General features: G+C 43.7%; 1 protein-coding gene across 19 annotated transcripts in view; it reads right to left on the minus strand.

The window, feature by feature from the left end:
- Nucleotides 1-18,200, minus strand: part of neo1a (neogenin 1a) — a 154,041-nt gene that overhangs the window by 21,957 nt on the left and 113,884 nt on the right. For 17 of the 19 annotated variants that reach the window (XM_069526127.1, XM_069526145.1, XM_069526146.1 and 14 more), the window contains exons 8-12: nt 7,394-7,628; nt 6,583-6,737; nt 4,156-4,304; nt 2,511-2,649; nt 1,930-1,979 (exon numbers count right to left, since the gene is read on the minus strand). In XM_069526127.1, coding sequence (XP_069382228.1) covers nt 1,930-1,979; nt 2,511-2,649; nt 4,156-4,304; nt 6,583-6,737; nt 7,394-7,628 — 728 coding nt within the window. The remainder of the gene's footprint in view (nt 1-1,929; nt 1,980-2,510; nt 2,650-4,155; nt 4,305-6,582; nt 6,738-7,393; nt 7,629-18,200) is intronic. The other 2 variants (XM_069526152.1, XM_069526102.1) reach the window with 1 other exon arrangement.

Below are 18,200 nucleotides of genomic sequence, written 5' to 3' on the forward strand. Positions count from 1 at the left end.
TGATTGCATAAATGTGTTGTATCTATATGCTTGTACCAGAATTATTGACTTAATGGCTGTTTGCATTCAGAATTAAACACAATGACAACAAAGACGGAAAAAGGAAGTTAGACGTCTAATTTCATAAAGGCTGCCAGATGTTTGTTTCACAGCTTTCAAATTGAATTGTCTGGCTCTGACTGGGGAGGGACAGCTGGGTGTGGACGATCCATCCACAAAACACAGACAGACACACAGACAGACACACAGACAGACACACACACCCTCTCCATTTTACTCTTAACATTAGTGTGTGTTTTCTCTCTCCACAAATCTCAGCTGAGCGTCCTTCAGCATGGGTGGCCAGTTCTCACTCAAGCTGGGGGTGTGTGATAGGATTGTCTATCGGTTTTTTCTTTTTTCCTCTAGTCGGCTTTGACAGTTCTCTCTCGGTCTATAAAAAAATGCTGGCAGCTGTTTTTTTTTTTTTTGGGTCCGCACGCACCCCGAGGATTTTTCCACATCTTCCTCTCTTTGGTGTTGTGTGTTTGCGCTCACTGTCTCGCGAGTCATGAGCGAGGAACGTCTTTGTTAAAAATTGAATCCATCATCCGGGTGGAAGTTTACAATAAATAAGCAGACAGCTCTTTGTTTTAAGATCAAATGGCTGAAAAGACCGGCCGCCTGCGGCCAGTTTCTTGTTTCATCAGAGCCGGTGACCACCTCGGCCGCTTCCACCAATCAGGAGCAACGCACAACAACTAGACTCGAATAAATCTGATTTATCAACTACAGAGTGTGAGACATCTGGAGTTGTTGTCTGGCTGTGAGATCCAGTTCTCTTTAATTCAAAGAGAAAACAAATCTAAATAAAAATCTGATTGACAAAACTTAAATGTAAATAATAAATATGTTAGACCCTGCCGCCCCCTTGTTAGTGGATGGGACATGGACCACACTAAAATGGCAAAAGTAGTCTTTTTTTATATTTTTCTCAAAGATGGTTCATTTTATTTTAGGCAGATCTTTTTAAACTTTTTACACACTGACCAGCTCAAGAGGTCTTTTACATCCCTTCTTTAGACTTACTTATATCAGAGAGCCTTCCCTGATTGAATTTTCCTATTTCTGCTTTCACAGATCGTGTTGATTTTAATGCAATCTGCTATTGTAAAAAAAAATTATTTCGAATAAAGTATATTATTATTATAATTGTTATTATTAAGATAGCGGCATTCGTATCAGTCTGTGGTCAGACGTTCATTAGGGTAATTTTGTTGAATTGTTATTTCTAGTTTAGATGAGAGCTTGATTGTAAAGCTTAACTTACATGTTGAAATGTGGCGACTGAAACTCTGTCAGAAAAACTTTCGAAGCAGCTTTAACCTGGTTTTCAACAGAACGTTCCTTTTTGACCTATAAGTCACCAAGTCAATCCTTCCTCCGATGCTCTGACCGTTACCTTTCTATCGTTTTTAGCATGTCGATATCTCCCTGGCCAATATATTTTTTTCGTGCCCTTTTAGATTTGAGCTTCAGGCTTTTTGAGCAGATCCTGTACAGATGGAGAGTGATACACAGGATAAAACCTTCTGACAGGCCAGTCTCCTGCTGATGAGCGGATCGATGAGGGTTCACACACCCTCTTAACCAGCCGGGGCTTCAGGCCTCTGACGCAGCTAATCACACAGAGAAGCCGCGATGCTCTGGCCTAAGGGCTATGGATCCGTCCACCTGTGTGTGTGTGTGTGTGTGTATTTGGTGAAGCCGCTGCTTACACTGCAGACCAAACATCAAGTTCAGGGGCATTTGTTGTTAGTATGTTGCATCTGAGGAAAGTGGGAGCAACAGAAAAGAATGTTCCCTCGGTAAGAACAACTGAAAACCCCCGTGCAGCTCCAGGACCTTTAAACTGTGGCCTCACTTTCAGTTAAAACAATCAAACCTTACCTTTGAGTTCTGCACCTCCAGAGTGAGGTTTTGAGGAGGAGCGCTTGGTACTGTGGAGCACAAAAATACAATTTAATCAGTGCAACGCAGAACACAACACAGACACAGACACTGCTGTAAAAATAAGATAAGATAGAGCTGAATAAAAACAATAACCAATTACGTAGTGAAATATTAAGCAGTACAAATGCAACAGACAGTATATTATACACAGTGTGTGATGGTATATATATAGTGCAGCATATGACGCTGAATATATGTGTTAAATACAAATTAAAAATAAATCCAATACAGATAATTGGGGTATACAAAATGAATTGTTTAGTATCGTCTTTAAAGGAAAAAAGTTGGACGTTCAGAAATTCAGCTTCTAAATTGTGTGTATTTGCTTTGTTTGACTCAAAGTAAATGATGACTCCTACAGGAAGTTGCAGTCTGCTATTAATAACCTGATTCTTATTTTTGTTCCAGACTAAATTATTCTTGGTCTAAATTGAAACCTGTCAAAAGTAGACGTGTGAACATGAGAGAAACCCATGTTGGTGGAAAACAGGGTTTTTTCTCTCCATCAACCAACTGACCGTCAGACAGGGTTCGAACGGCGATGTCCTCCGTGGAGACGCCTGGGCCGTGCTTGTTGTTAGCGACCACACGGAAACTGTACTCTGTGTTCTTCTTCAGCCCGGTCATGGTGTGGGACTGACCATCGATGTCAACGTCCTGAGAGAGGGGGGGGGGAGGAACACAGAGCAATGTTAACAAGTCAGTTTCTTTAAAATCTTTAAAAACTGGACACTATTATTATAAATACCACCTTAATAAGTAAAGTTTTATTCTAGAAAATATTGCCTGAAAAGAGAAAACACGACAGCATGTTTGGTAAATGCACTAATGCTAATATTTTAGCATGTAATTAGCAATCAAGTTTAAAACTGGAAGAGAAATGCAGTTGATAGGAAAAAGATTTACAAAGCAATTTCCCGTACGTGGCAGCGCTGCAAAATGTGACGCCTGCTTTCATCATTTCATCACACTAACAGTTCAGCTTGTAATTCTGTGTAATAGTGTAATCTTCCACTGAGACACAAATGAAGCCTTCTGTGATTACGACTTTCTGCTGTACAAATTGGGCACACTGGCACATCCCCAATTACTTCAAGTCAATTTGCATTCAGCTCCGTGCTTGTGACATTTTGAGTAAAAAGCGGGAGATTCGGTCTGAAATCCAATCTCAATCACCGCGTCTGAACTCCGGTCGGACGATGGCCTGCCACCGCATCACCCTTGAAGAGGCATCATATGCTTTTCCTGACTTCCTGTCCGTCCTTTAATATTTCACGTCGCCCTCTGCACTGCCGTGATTTTCAAACTTCATCTCCGCTCCGTCCTTCACCTCTTCTTTCTCTTGTCGCTCCTCTCGTCATCTCTCCGGTCTCTCACCTCATCTCGAGCTCTCCTCTCCGGGGAGCTGAGGCATCATTACTCAGTGCGCCGGCTGACGTTTCAATCCATTATTATATTAAAGGCTTTTTAATGCCTCACTGGCTCGTACACTGCTACTGCTGGGGCTGACTCAATATCTACGCAGCTTGATTTCAGTGCTGTGACAGAGTTATACCTGCAGAGAAGAGCCGGGTGAATCATATCTGCTTTCTTTTCTCCCAATATGTGCTTGTGTGTCAGATGCTTGATCAACAGTGCGGCTAAAGAGACGTATAAAACCACTTCTGGGCCAAATGACAAACAGCTCTTACCTCATCACAATTTACACGAGACTATAAAGCTTACGTCATTTATTATTATCTAAAGAACCCTGATGCTAAATCAAGCATCAGCCACAAACAGTAATGTCTCCTTTCCTTTTGCTTCGTGTCTCTGTCCGACTTTTGCATTTATTTCAAGTGAATTCAATAATATGTCAAAGCCAATAAAACGAAGGCAAAGCACACAAGGACACAATGTACAACAGGCAATATGTTTGTTCAGTATCATCTCATCGCTCTTCTTTTAAAAACCTTTTTATTAATCTAGAAGTACATCCTGAGTTTATACGATTTATCTGGTTATTTCATTTCACTGGAAACTTGATCATCTCAGCCGAGGTTTGGTTTTCACCCCTGTTCGTTTGTTTGATTGTCAGCAAAATTATGCAAAAAATGTGATATGGGTCAGGAAAGAAATTGCAGATGTGTTTGTTATTTATTTTATTAACTGACGACTTCCTACCTGTTCACTGCCGAAGCTTTTGTCGATGTAGTACAACTTGTAGGTGAGGATCTCGCCGTTGCCGGTGAGAGGTTTGTCCCAGCTCAGGGAGACGGAGGTCGGCGTGTTCGACACAACCTGCAGGTTAGGAGCAGGGCCGGGGACTTGGACTGGTGGAGAGAAAAAAGAAGACGAAGCAGACAAGATATTGAAAAGCTGTCAAATGTGACCACTGGACGACAGGAAGTCAATCAAGCAATGTTTAGTGATTGATGCCGAAAACATTTTCTTGACTATTTCTAAGCCATGTTTGTTGTGTTAGTGAGAGTTCAGAGCAGCTCTCCTGAGACCAGTGTGTCCCCTCTGGACTGGATGTTGATTTTCTCGTGACAAACAAAAATGACAATGTGTCTCCACCAACACTTGCTTCTGGCTTTGTTTACACTTCAGTCTGTGTTATTCAAGAGAGGAGATTTAACAGAGAGTGAGAATGTTCCTGTTCATACGAAGCTCTGCCTTTGTAAGATAAACAGAAAAGGTCAGAATTGTCCATCATCGTTTAGCAAAAGTGTGAAATACTTTCATAGGTTACCTGCAAACCTGGCACTGTGGCTGGAGTAAAGAAAATAATAATGATTATTATTATTTAATCATTTTAATGAGCGGCTGTAAGAGACAATGCAAATGTCTGAGCCAGGTGCTACTGACATTTTCCTTAACTTTCCCTGCTAGCTCCCTGAGTAAAGAAGAATACATCAGGAAAAATAATATAATAAAGAGCTTTTGGTGGTTGGGGCCTTCATCGGTGTCAATGTGTCTTGAGATTTCCGCAGTGAAATGCATACGTCATGTCCCGCCTCCTGCATGGTGAAGATGCCCCCCCCTCATCTGGATGTTCTGAACAGTCTCCTGTTGTCGTGACCTGGTCTGATGGTAAAGCTTGTCCGTTACTTTATATCCCGTGAATATCGGAGCCTCTGTGTGGATTCAAGGGATTTTAATTCCTCCACTGTTCGTCTGAAGGAAATGTAAATCAAAGCTGGCATTCAGCAGTTCAACCTTTAACTAAACATTTCCTTTCATATTGTGCTGCAGCTCTGAGCTAACGTAATAAAATATGTATCACTGCTCTAATAACTTGTGTCTGTGCTGTGTACAGAACACACAGAGTCAGAAAGTCTATGCACAGCGACATTTCTTGTTGTGTCTGTGTCTGTGCATCAGATTGAAAATGACACGGTGACTGTGAGGTTCTGTGCCGAGCCGACGCAGACAGACTGCATGCATGTGCTGCACATTTCCTGTGAACTTTAGCTGCAGGTGCTCCTGACACAACAGAGAGGCTCCCATTTGTCATGTGTGCATGTTAGAAGTGTGTGTGTGTGTGTGTACTGAGGTAGTCTCTGAGGGGAGGTGATGTGGGCCAGCGGTTTGTGCACATACCGGGCACTCAGATGCAGGTCAACAGTTTAAGCTCCAAGTCATCACATGTTCTTACACAGACGACAAAGATGTACTGCACAGGTAAAGCCCGCCCTCACTGCTATCCCCATGGGTGGCTCGGCTCTTGCTGGCAGGCATTAAGGGGCAGCGTGTGTGTGTTTGTTTGTGTGTGTGCTGTTCCGTTCGCCCTCCAACCAAGGACGCAGGTAAAGGGAGAACCAGCGGCTGACCTAGAAAGTGACAGTGACTGAGCTGTAGCTGAGCCTAGAGGTGAGGGACGTCCGCCCCGACAGTGAGCCGGGAAATCCCCTGCACAGCACTTTCAAAATGTTTTGGAGCAGCAGCCACAGTGAACATGAAGAGAACAGAGGAGGAGAAGAGAGCCACTTAGTCTCCTCTCCTCTCAATAATTCCTGTGTGTCCTCCAGTCAAATATTCTAATGAGTTTATGTACAGTCTCTCTGCACAGGCTGGATGAGGGAAATATCTCAGAAAGAAAACAAAAATGAAATACTAATTTCAAGCATCCCTCACTGAAGTAGGCAGAGTTTAAAGCAGCTGACGTGCACAACACACACACACACACACACACACACACAGGGAGCTTTTTGTGCATGTTGCTGTGAGAGTAAACAAAAAGTGGCTCATAACAAGAAAATGCTGCCTCTCTCTGGTCTGCTGTTGGGTGGTCTGCCTTAATGCACAGCGGTAAATAGCCTCCTCTGTGTGTGTGTGTGTGTGTGTGTGTGTGTGTGTGTGTGTGTGTGTGTGTGTGTGTGTGTGTGTGTGTGCACGCCTCCTGTTTGAAGTGAGCACACGCTGTATGTGTGTGAATATTTGTTTGCTTGTATGTTTGTTTACTTTGCCCCTTTCGAGTGCATCCTGTTTTCCTCAGCGTCAGTGTGAGCACATTTCCAACAAGCTGGCTGGAGTTCGCCTTTATGTGTGTGTGACCGCGCACATACAAACGTTTGTGTGAAAGTGTGTGAGTTTGTGTGTCTTTACCTTCAGCCTGGGTGGCCACTTTGAGCGCTGCAGAGCTCTCCCCCGGGCCGTTGCTGTTGTGCGCCACAACCCTGAAGCGATATTTGGTGTCTGGCATGAGGCTCTGGATGGTGACCTGCATCTCCCCCGGACGGCTGGTGTTCACCACTCGCTCCCTGATGTGGACACGCAGGCATTTGTGCTTGATAAATATTTCATTTTCAGTTCAATGAACACATCAATTAATCAACAAATGGATTAAGATGAGCACGTTCAGGCTCGTGTGTCTACAGGAGGACCAAGTTTAAGACCCAGATACACAGATTTGTGTGCACAGGGTGTTTGCACTCCATGCTTTTGCACAAACACAGTATAGTGACGTCTGTGTTTGCACATCAAGCTCAAACACAGAGTAAAAAAACACAGTTTGAGGCCGGTTCTGCTTCAAAGATGTTTTACAGGGAAAGAAACACAAAAGGTTGCCAAAACAGTGAAGAACAGTTGTGGAAAATCCTCTCAGCCTCTTGAATTTCCTTCTCAGTCACAAACTTACATCCTCGACAGAAGGAGCCGAGAAGAATTTAATACTTGAGAAAAACTGTTTGAACTGGGTGTTTTGTTTATGCGTCCATGTTAAAAAGATAATCCTTTTGGGAAGGGAAGTTAATTTTTAATTAATGAACACTTACTGCTATGATAAATGCTTTAGCTGCTTTAATTAGAGATATTTCTTTCACAGGAATGTACAGTATGTATATTAGCACCCTGCTGATGCCAGCAGTAATGTGTGTATAAGTACCCTCCTGGCAGTACTAAAGAGTGCGTGTACTACCTGCTAGTGCCTTCCAGGCTGTAGAAAACTGAGTAGGTTAACTCGTCTCCGTGCGGCTCGGCCGGTTGCCGCCAGGTCAGCTTGATGAAGCGGGTGGAGACCAGCGAAGCCACGACGTCGCGAGGGGCGGAGGGAGTGGGCCCTGCTGGACCGGCTACGCCTCCAGAGCCTGGCGTTACATGGTCAGTAGTGTTAGGAGTCAGTGGAGGGGGGGGGAAAGAGGGCAGGGATACATCTGAGGGTCGGGAGGAGGAAGGAGGAAGGAGGGAGGGGGGGGGGGGGGGGGGGGGGGGGGGAGGGATTATGCAGAGGTGTCCAAAAGGAACAGGGCGAGGAGGAGGTGAGGAGTGGAAATGGAAATGATAGTGGAACGAAAGAAAGGAAGGAAACAAAAAAAAGAAGAAAAAACAAAATAACAACAACGTAACAAAAAAAGACTTTTGGCGTGACACGAAAATCAAACACTTCTACTTCACTCACGAAGCTGACAAATAAAAGCACGATACAAGGGGAACTACACATGCAGGTCTACACATAGCTCTCTAACGAACAGTGAGGGGAGTGGGAGCAGGACACAGCGTCACACATGTTCATAGACGGCCTTCCCGCCAATCATTTGTTATTTCAAAAATGATTGGTTTGCATTTTCCGTGACATTTTTATGGACTAAAAATCGGCTAGCGTCGGATGGCAGACGGAGATAAGACATTGCTTTGACAGAGACACAGCCACCTTCTAGCCCCTTCAAATGCACACAGGAAAGCCGCCTATGTTGAGGAAGTTAAATCGTTTTATTTCAGACAGGACAACCACTGAGCGCTGAACCCAACCTCCCTTATATAGTCGATTCTGGTGTCTAGATTCCCTCAAATAACTTGTCAGATGATGTTTTTTTTTAAAACACGTCTGCTGTCACATTCCACAGCCTCGCCACAGAAATGTTTGTGATTTCACATGGTGCGTGTGTTTTTCTTTTTTTTTCTTTTTTGGAGGAACAATCTGCGGTCCGACTCAGAGAGATCTGCTTTCCATTTGCCTGGCAAGTGGGCAAAAACAAAACCGTGAGGAAAGAATGTCAGTGTGTATGACATTTCCATTTGTTTGCAGGTCAGGGAAATTGACTGGAAGGCAAAAGCTGGGATGCAGAAACGGAGCAGAGTGGAGAGAGCAAACACTGTGTTATTACCGCAGAAACTGTGTTGAAATGCAAAACAGCCGCTGGTGTATTTGTCTGTCGAGGCATGTGGACTACCCGCTAATTTGGCTTTCAATACTTGTCTACATTTCAGATTCCACTTCACTGGCTTGATTGTGATTGCAGTGATATGAGGGATTTGCTGATATTTCCAAAGAATAACATGTTTGAAGAATCGTCTCTGCACGTTAACGCTCGGGCAGAATAACACGGTTTGTTGAGATCTGACCTTCTGCGTCTGCACAGACATCTGAGGCCGTTCAGCTGCAGCTCAACATTCATAACACGTTGTCGACACTCAGCAAACCCTGAGAGACATGTATGGTTTGATTTTGTTGCATCTGTACGTCGGCCTCTTGGATTTGAAGTCGCACAAGTACTGTGGAGACATTGTGCTGTCTGTCAGCTTTTAATATAGGATATTTAGGTGGGCGCGGTGGGCAAGCGGTATGGCATTGGTCTCGTAACCACAGATCATCTCCCTCTGTGCCTTCAGAATCATGAAGTATACTACAAGCTCTGTTGCAGCTGTATGCAAGTTTAAAGAGTTGAGCCGGACCAAAATAGGGAAATACACATCTGTAGGTTCAGATGGAGTAGGTGGTCCACCGACAATAAGGTTTGTGGTTTGATTCCCTGCTCCTGCCAAAGTGTCTCACCCCCTGGTGGCTGGCTGCAGGATATGTTGTCAACCCGGCCTCCTCCTTGTTAATGGATGGGACGTGGACCAAAGTCAAAGTAGATAAAACTGCTGATTGAATGAGTGTGAATGGGTGATGTAAGGATGATAAAGGCCGCTGTATAAGTGCAGTACGTGCATAATAATGTAGGAGTTAACATCATCCAATCAATGAAAACTACATTAAGTCAGATATATTAATTAGCTGGTTCATACCTGGCAATTGATTCAACTCACAGACGTCACCAGACATTTTGAATCTCCACTGCAGATGCTCTGATTATACAGATACTTGCTCAGATAGATTTAGATCAGAAAACGAATGTGACTATTTAGGACCATTCTTCCAGATTTCTAGTAAAAATATGTGGAGGTCAATTAATCTCAAACAAAGTCAGCTCCTCAACCTCAAAGCTACTGTTTCATTTGTTTCATTTCGAATCCAGTCGGCTGGACCAGAGCCAGCAATAATGAAAAACACATTGTTGTCCTAATTCTTTCTGACTGCAGCGTAAATTACCAGATGCTGAACAATTATCCTCATTTACACACAGAAAAAAAAGGCACAACACTGCGTTGTCTCACACACGCACACACACACACCACAGTGATGGGATTATCACAACATCAACAACCATAACCAGGCTCACAGGATGAACAAAAGCTTTAAGCCTGTTTGTTGATAAGGAGCCACATCCTCCATGACAAAAATGTGCAACACACAAGACAACACGATCCAAGGATCATAGGGGACTCTGTGTTGTGAGACAACACCGCAATTACTGTCACAAATTATTATTCACCTTGGCAATGGAGACAAAGGTCCGCTCATAATAAATCCATAAAACACGACATTAAACGACAACAGTGCTGAGACTCGGACAAAGATGGAATCTGATAGTGGAGCAGGAGAAACAAGAGGGAGATCAAGAGGAGAGACAAGAGATTTCCAAAATATTTGACGATATTCCAGCCACTTCAGTCTGGATTAGACCCCAGCTAACAAACCCTCTGTGCTGCATCTACAACCAAAGGCATCTGGCTGGTGATGTTTGTGGCTGGAAGCCTGGAAGGGAAAACTACCCAGGAGGCTGCGTTCAGAGCATCAAGTAAATATTGTCTCACGTAGACAGGATGGCAGCTCATATATGTTCTGTGTATATGAGAGGAGAGACAGAATAAATGAAATATTTCAAAACAAGAAAAACCCAAGTGGCAACACACTGTGACGTCACCCATTTATTTGTTATCTGCTGTTTTGAAGCCTTGAGTTTGGCATTTTGGTCTCGAACCTGGAGTCTATGTCCATTTTCATGTACAGCCTGCGATCTAAATGTATGATGAAAAAATCAGGACTTGCAACAAAATGGAAAAAGACTTCTGTCTGACAAACAAACTGAGAGGAGGGACAGGATGAAACGTCTTTGACAGATTTACCAAACCATTAATTTAAATACCCATTAGGCAGATAGGAATCGGTAAAACTCCCCTGAAAGTAAAAACAAAGATGAGATAAACTTCACAGGAAATCAGTTATTACCCTTTTAGAATTAAGGCTGCAAAAAAGTGCCTGAGGCAAAGTTCAGCAAAAAAATAAATAGGCTTCTATGGAAGCAGGTCTGAATAAATGAGTTGAAATTACTAGGATGAAGCTAAAGAAATGGGAAATTAAGTGTGCATACTGATTTCACCACGTCTTTAGTTAGAAGTATTAAAAGCTATATGAGGTTTTGATGGCGTATCTCCATAACCAGAAGGGCCCCACTCCACAACCTTAAGCTGCGCTCCAGCTCACAAATAGAATGTGAAGTATCACTAATCACCATTAGTCTAACATTAACAAGGGTTGACAGGGACAGTAATCAGCAAACAGATTTCCCCACGAGGTCTTTTTACTTCTGTTTAAACGAGCAAACTGGAAATACGCAGCTAGGAAGTTGGATCTCGAGTGTGTAATGGTATCGCCTCTTGTATTTTCTGGAACACAAACCACCATTTGTTGACTGAAACAGAGGAATCAAGCATAACAGAAGCTTTAGGACGTGGATGTGAAGCAAGGACACTGGAAGTAGGGGTGCTGAGGGGACTGCAGCACCCCCGACTGGTAAAGGGGTGTAACTGAAATTTGAAAAAACTATTTGAGATTAATGTAGTAGAAGGCGTTTTATTCCGATTAATTTCTCTTTCTTCTAATGTTGGAGTTATTATTGTTGCTTTCAGACATGCACTGAAATCAAATAATCTCCAGTAATTCTCCAGAGGGGCATATTGATGAAGCTTCTGTTCAAACCCACCACAGACACAAAATTTAAAAAATAAAACAATAAGAAAACAAATATCTCAGGATGACAAAGCGGTGCCACAGACGTAGAAGACACAGACGAAGATAAGAGAGCTTCTGGTGATAAGGGCCAGCGCGTGAATACGTGATCCCTGCAGTGGAATCAATACGTTACATCCTGCCTCCGCCTGCTGCACCACCCCTCACCTGAACTCTCCAGAGGTTTCTATGTGAACGTGTTTGAGTGGCTAACCCTAACCCTGCTGCTGCTGCTGCTGCTGCTGCTGCTGCTGCTGCTGCTGCTGCTGCTGCTGCTGCTGCTGCTGCTGCTGCTGCTGCTGCTGCTGCTGCTGCATTGTTCCATGTGTGGAAACGCCAGAGAAAGTCCAGACCCCAGAGTTCATGTCTGAAAACGGCTTTAGTGATTTTAGTGGCGGTAATAGCCATGGTTGCCATCTGTTGTCCGGTAAATGTTCTAAATCTAGTATAAAATGCTGGCCAATCAAATTAATGCATGATGCATTTCATATGCGGTTATATAGAGTTTCTCTCAGCACCCCCCGACTCTGAATGATGTCCAGCGTCCCTGATTTAAACATTTTGAGAGAAAACCAACCTTATCTTTGGCTCTGTTGCTGCAGAAATACTGTAAAGGTTGCGTATGTTAGAGGAATCATTTGAGAGCTCTGTTCAGGGAGGAAAAGAAAACAGACAGAGCTTGAGTGTTGCTACGGAGGGAGGGAGGGAGGGAGGGAGGGAGGGAGCGAGAGAGAGGCTCTTGCGAGGTCAGAGGGGGTTTAAAATGTTACTGGAAACAGGTCACACCATCTCACAGACACTTTGTCCCCTCACTAGTGTGGATCTCAGAAGGAAGGAACTGAGATAAGAGGTCTCCTCCTTTTAGTAAATATAATCCTGACATCTGTGTCAGATGAGAAAAAAAAAAAAAACATACAGTAGACCCTGCTGAGAAATGCATTGTGGGATAGGCAATTGGATGGGATGTATAAACCATTAGACGTTTCCATCTTCATACACCACGTCACCTGTAGGTAACTGACATGCTGGGCAGTTTTCGGTGTCCTTCTGACAATCTGTCTTGTACATGCACGACTCGGACTGTTACAGTAAGGAGGTGTCAGCCTCCCACCGCCATGCCAAGCTCTATTCATAGCTGATTAATAGTGCCATTAGTCTCTGCGCCAGAGGTAATGAATGTCTGGCATTAAGGCTTAACGAGGAAGGTTACTCCAGATCTGCATAATAAATCTGTGTAACCAATACACAAAACAGTTGGCACAAAGACATGCATAGCAAAGCATTCATCTTAATATGCAACGGAAGTAAAAGCCATTTCTAAAATTAAAATAATTGGAGTAGTGCTAAAGTTCTGATTAAAGCCTCGCAACTTAAACTTTTATCTTGCGTTGCGGACGCTGTAATCCTTTGCTGTTGTCCCCCGGTGAGCACAACTGTAAAGTTACGCCAAGTACTTTTTTTTTTTCATCATCTGGTCTGAGTCCACAGATAAGAGAGCCTACCTCACAGGCTCGAGCCATGCAACTCCACAAAGACGCCGCAAACAGACTGAATAAAGAAATGTGCCAGAAGCACCCACAGCTCTGTAACCACAGATAGGCTTCTTCAGAGAGAATCCAGCCGGCCACGCCAGGCTTCTGCTGGATGGATTTTCTCAAGACTAGCCTCCATGTCTAATGTGGTTCGGTAATGACGACCGCATGAGAGACAAATCCAGCACAATGCTAATGGTCCATTACAGAGTCACTACTTTTATGCGCCATTGAAAAGAAGAATGAACGGAGCGAGAACGAACAATGGCAGGAGACAGAGGCTTCAGAAAACCAACACAAAGGACGACTGTCAATTAAAACATGAATGAGCACAAAATGCAGGATATTCATACGAACATGCCACAAGAACATATCTGAGTGAAAACTGAGGAGCACATCTCTGGGCTTGAAGTGCACGAGGATGAGGGCGGAGAGATCATAGACTCCTGAACAAAATGAAATGGAGGGAAACGTTCTTTTATTAACATGTGGAGGTAATATAAGTGACATCAGAACAGTTCTCCAGTGCCCATGCAGACGGATGGATTTTGTATGACAAAGGATCAAATGTGGCAAGGCTGCATGATTCATACTGTGTGTATGAAAAAAAAAAAAAAAAGCAGAAGAAGAGGCGAAGAACACATTCACTGATGTGCATCGTTTTTTAAATGTATTCATGTGCTGATTTAAAATGTTGTCTGGATCCAAAACACCTACAACATGTTTGTGTTTCGTTTAGAGAAACGTTGGATTTGTGTGATTAAAGAAACTAGTTGCACTGTAAACAGCCCAGATATCCACTGTGGACACTACTACACTAAATACTGGCTGTTGACGGCAGAGGCTAATTTGTGGTCAGATGATAGCCGGTTCCAACATTGCTGGAAAGCTACAGTAAGAGCGCGAAACAAATGAAATAAATAGAAATAATAATTATTCGGGCCTTAAATTAGACGACAAAGCATGAAATGGGGAGAGAGAATAGATAAAGACACGCAGCAAAGGCTCGAACCTTTGGTCGCTCTAAAAGAAAGCAAGTCTTTGTAAGTGAGGCGCACTGGTGACATAGAGGGAACCTGAAATGTATTTCTTACTTGAACATTCATTAGGGAAAGCAGGTCTGAGAGAATGAGCTTAAAACAGCGAGATAAAGCCAATGAAATGAATAATTTCAGCAAGTTGCTCGGTAAAGGTGGAAAACAGTTGGTTCCGTAAATCCGCGGCTGACAGCTGCGACTGTTCTTTTCTCTACAATCTCGTTTCCCCGTGCTCTCTTTCAAGATAAGACTGGAGAGATGAGCGAGGCTGACAGCTCATGACATTTGAGCGGCTCCTTAACGCGCCAACAAAGGAAACTGGAAGTCAGAAAGAGAAGACAAACGTTTCAAGTGAAGACAAAGTGAGAGGTGAGGAGAGAAATAACAGGAGTGCGAGAAAATGGCTGACCAAGCAGGAGGTTCTGTTATTTCTTCAGTTTCTTTTGACGACCTTGACGACAACCATGAAAAATTATACAATTAAACAATAGAAATGTGACACACTCATCAACAAAGCACAATAAAATGCATTGTGCACGAGGGAAAAATGATTAGCCGCTTGTTTCATTGCAGGGGAAACTCCTCGTTCGGACTGTAGAAGTTATCTGTGACATTTCTTGCTCTCTGCATTGTGTCCACACACCTTATCATGGCCGAGGGGAAGCTTGCAGAGATAGAGTATCAGATTGCTGAGGGGTGGAGCGTATCTGCACACATTCGCTCCTGCTGCGATAATCAGAGAGAGCCGAGATTAAAGTGAAGCTCCAACCTCATAAAAGCTTAAACTGACAAGGTGTTCCGACTCATCGACATAATCTGAAAAACGAAAGAAGAAGCCTTTGTCTCTCAAAGCGATTCTCCAAATAAAAAATAAAGAACCCGGCAGACAGCATCACCACAGTTTTCCTCCCGACTACTTTCTAGGGCACGTTCACAATGATCGAAAAAATGTTTGAAATCTGGCACGGTCCCCGGGAGAGAAAAGAGCTTTTATTAATTAAAAGAAATACATGGAAATCTCAAAAATGTATGAATTTTCTCCTCATTAAGTCTTTAGAGGTTGAAGTACTTTTCTGCAACAATTTTGAGGCAGTGGTGATTCTGACGATGAGGCCAGAGGGGACACATCAAACGCAAATTAAGAGGAATAACTTGGAGAGGTCAGCACGGACATGCTCACGCACAGAATATCGAAATATGGGAGTAAAAGCTTGCGATTTTACAAACGGCTGCTAACGCCTCTGCGAATGTGTAGGTCAAGATTCTGACGGAGGAAAAAAAACTTAACGCAGCTTCTCTGCTTGAATGAAAACACATAAATGCTGCAGTAAAGGGTTTGGAGTGGGTCACAGATGTATTTATGTCTCCACGCTCCCTGAATGCTCCTTTGGCTGCGGGGACAAAGTGGGATGTGAAAGGACCCATCTGATAGATCAGTGGGACTCCTGGATGCCATGTGGTGATACACTAAATACTTTAGTAGAAGGGAGGTGTTTGTATTTCTCTTTATCAGACGGCTAAAGCCTCCAAAAGCCTGCGCGTGTTCTTGTGGATCAAAAAAAAGAAAAGCTATCCCTTTGAAACCCTGCAGCTATTCCCTCCTAAATGCCACCGTTTGTTCAATTTTGCATTTATCTTGCTTTTCACATCCAAAATCAACATTCTCAAATTCCCTGTGGGCCCACATAAACACATAGAAGGTATTTTGCGTGGCGTATGCTTTGGATGGGTCGATGGTATGTCTGCGTTTGCATCCACTCCCGGCCCTCTGGCAATTTTCTCTCTGGTAACTTGGTTTTCATAAAGTGACAATTCCTGCTCTGGGTTCTCAAAATAAACACCAAGCGCAGGGTTTAATGTGCGGGAATGTGTAAAGTGCCATGTATACACATATATATATTCTACAGAGACTGGAGAAAACCCAGAGGATCCACAGATCCCAACATGTGGTGGGAAAACAAACGACCCTATTTGAAGATGACGGCTGTAATTGAATGGGGTTGGGCACATCAATAATTAACCATCCACTGTGTGTACATACAGTCCTTCGCCATCAAACACATGTACCCCCGCTACCATGAGCCACTGGTGAGTTAATTTGGGTGCGACTGCTTTGTTCCTCTGAGCGCTTTGCATCAACACACACACACACACACACACACACACACACACACACTTGCAAGAACATGCACAATCATGAGGCCAACAGCTGCGTGCACAGACTTGGGTATGCAAATTATGATGTACAACTATGGTATACAGTGTAGACCCAACCCCCTCTACACCTCTTTTCACATTTTATATGAAGCTGCATCATATGCATCACATGCTCCACATGCTGGCTGGGAGCAGAAAGCGAGGCCTCCTGGGCTCGGCTCTCAAGCAGATCAGAACAGCCAGTGATGTTGCACATCTCCAGAGCATTTTGCCACCAATGCCCAGGACTGGAAACAAGCTTTTCTTACTGCATTGCCTGCCTTTGTATCTTATTACCTCAGAGGTACACAAATACAATGCAACCTTTCCAGGGGAACAGAGCAAGCCCGGAGTGAAGTAATTGATTTCAGGGAAAGCTCTGTGCAACACTGTGCATGTGTGTATACATGCAATTGCGACACTTCATGTATAAAGTGAGTGGAGCCGAACAACCAGAAAAAGGACTGAAAAGGTCAAACGGGATGTTTGCAGAACTGGGAGCAGCTGCGTCTCCCTCGATAGACTCGCTATCAAACGGTCCAACTAATCAAACTCCCACCAATAAAACGGCCTCCCTGGATTACACCTACTGAGAAGCGGGTATCACACCCTGTTAGCAGGCAGCGGGGTGCGCACGGCCCACTGTGCTGTTCCTCACTGTTCTACTTTTAGCTTATGGAAACTGGGCGGCTCAGTGGAGAGAGAGAGAGAGAGGGAGGGCCGTTGCTAACAGGAAAAATAAAAGCTCCAGCTTTGGTGGCGCCGCTCACAGGGGTCAGCTGCCTTCAGCTGAGGGAATGGTGTGAAGGGAAAGTGATGTTTTTGTGCCATGTGGTACTTCCAGTTATTGCACCCAGAGGACCGTCCACGTCCAAAGCCATCAGATCGGCATCCTGTACGAGTGTGTGTTGGGCACGCGTTGGTGGGCTGTGCAAAACACACTGCCAGGAAAAAGCAGATTGCACACATACGTAAGCAGTCAGGCCTAAAAGTGAAGTTGATAACGAGACCAACCTTCAAAAAAGCAGCACTGACGCAGGTACTGAAGGCTATTTTAATCCCTTTTTTGTCTTTCCTGTGCAGAACCAGAGCAAAACAGTCATCCATAACATTTTGCAGTTAGCACTTTGGGCGACAGACCATTTATAAATGAGGCAAAGCCTTTCATCACGGTTGAGTAAATACAACCCATAGAAAAGTTCAGCCGGCACAGTGAGAGCCTCTGCTTGTAAACACACACACACACACACACACACATACTAAGCACCATCCCCTGAGAGACGGAGCCACAACACAAACACTTACTCAGCTATCAGCGTCTGTACAAAACACAAATTTGGTGGAGGCTGATTTCTGCTCTTAACAATCAATTTGGGCGACAATTTCTCTGATCAGGTTCCTATAGCCTCTAGTGGGGGAACACATTCACTAATCACTATCACCAACATGGTGTGTGTGTGTGTGTGTGTGTGTGTGTGTGTGTGTCTGTGTGTCTGTGTGTGTGTCTGTGTGTGTATTTCACTGCGTGCACACTTTTAGGGCTTTATCCCGAGATTTGAATTGCAACATGTTTTGCCACGAGGCAGAATCCAGTGTAATATATTCACATTTACATATTATTAATATTCTCCATCAAATGCCCCTGATTTGTTTTAAATTCCCTTTTCATGATCACAGGCATTTATAAATGTAATGTTCTAAATAAAACAACAATATTATCATATTTGTTTAATCAACCGTAATCCACCGACAGCAAATAATGCAACTGTGAGTGAAGATAAGGTGCTTATTAGAATAACACCCACAGCCACACGAGATGTTCAAATCTAGCTGCGAAGAAAACAGGTA

This window comes from Paralichthys olivaceus, chromosome 1 (genome assembly GCF_024713975.1).
Source record: "Paralichthys olivaceus isolate ysfri-2021 chromosome 1, ASM2471397v2, whole genome shotgun sequence".
NCBI lineage: Eukaryota > Metazoa > Chordata > Actinopteri > Pleuronectiformes > Paralichthyidae > Paralichthys > Paralichthys olivaceus.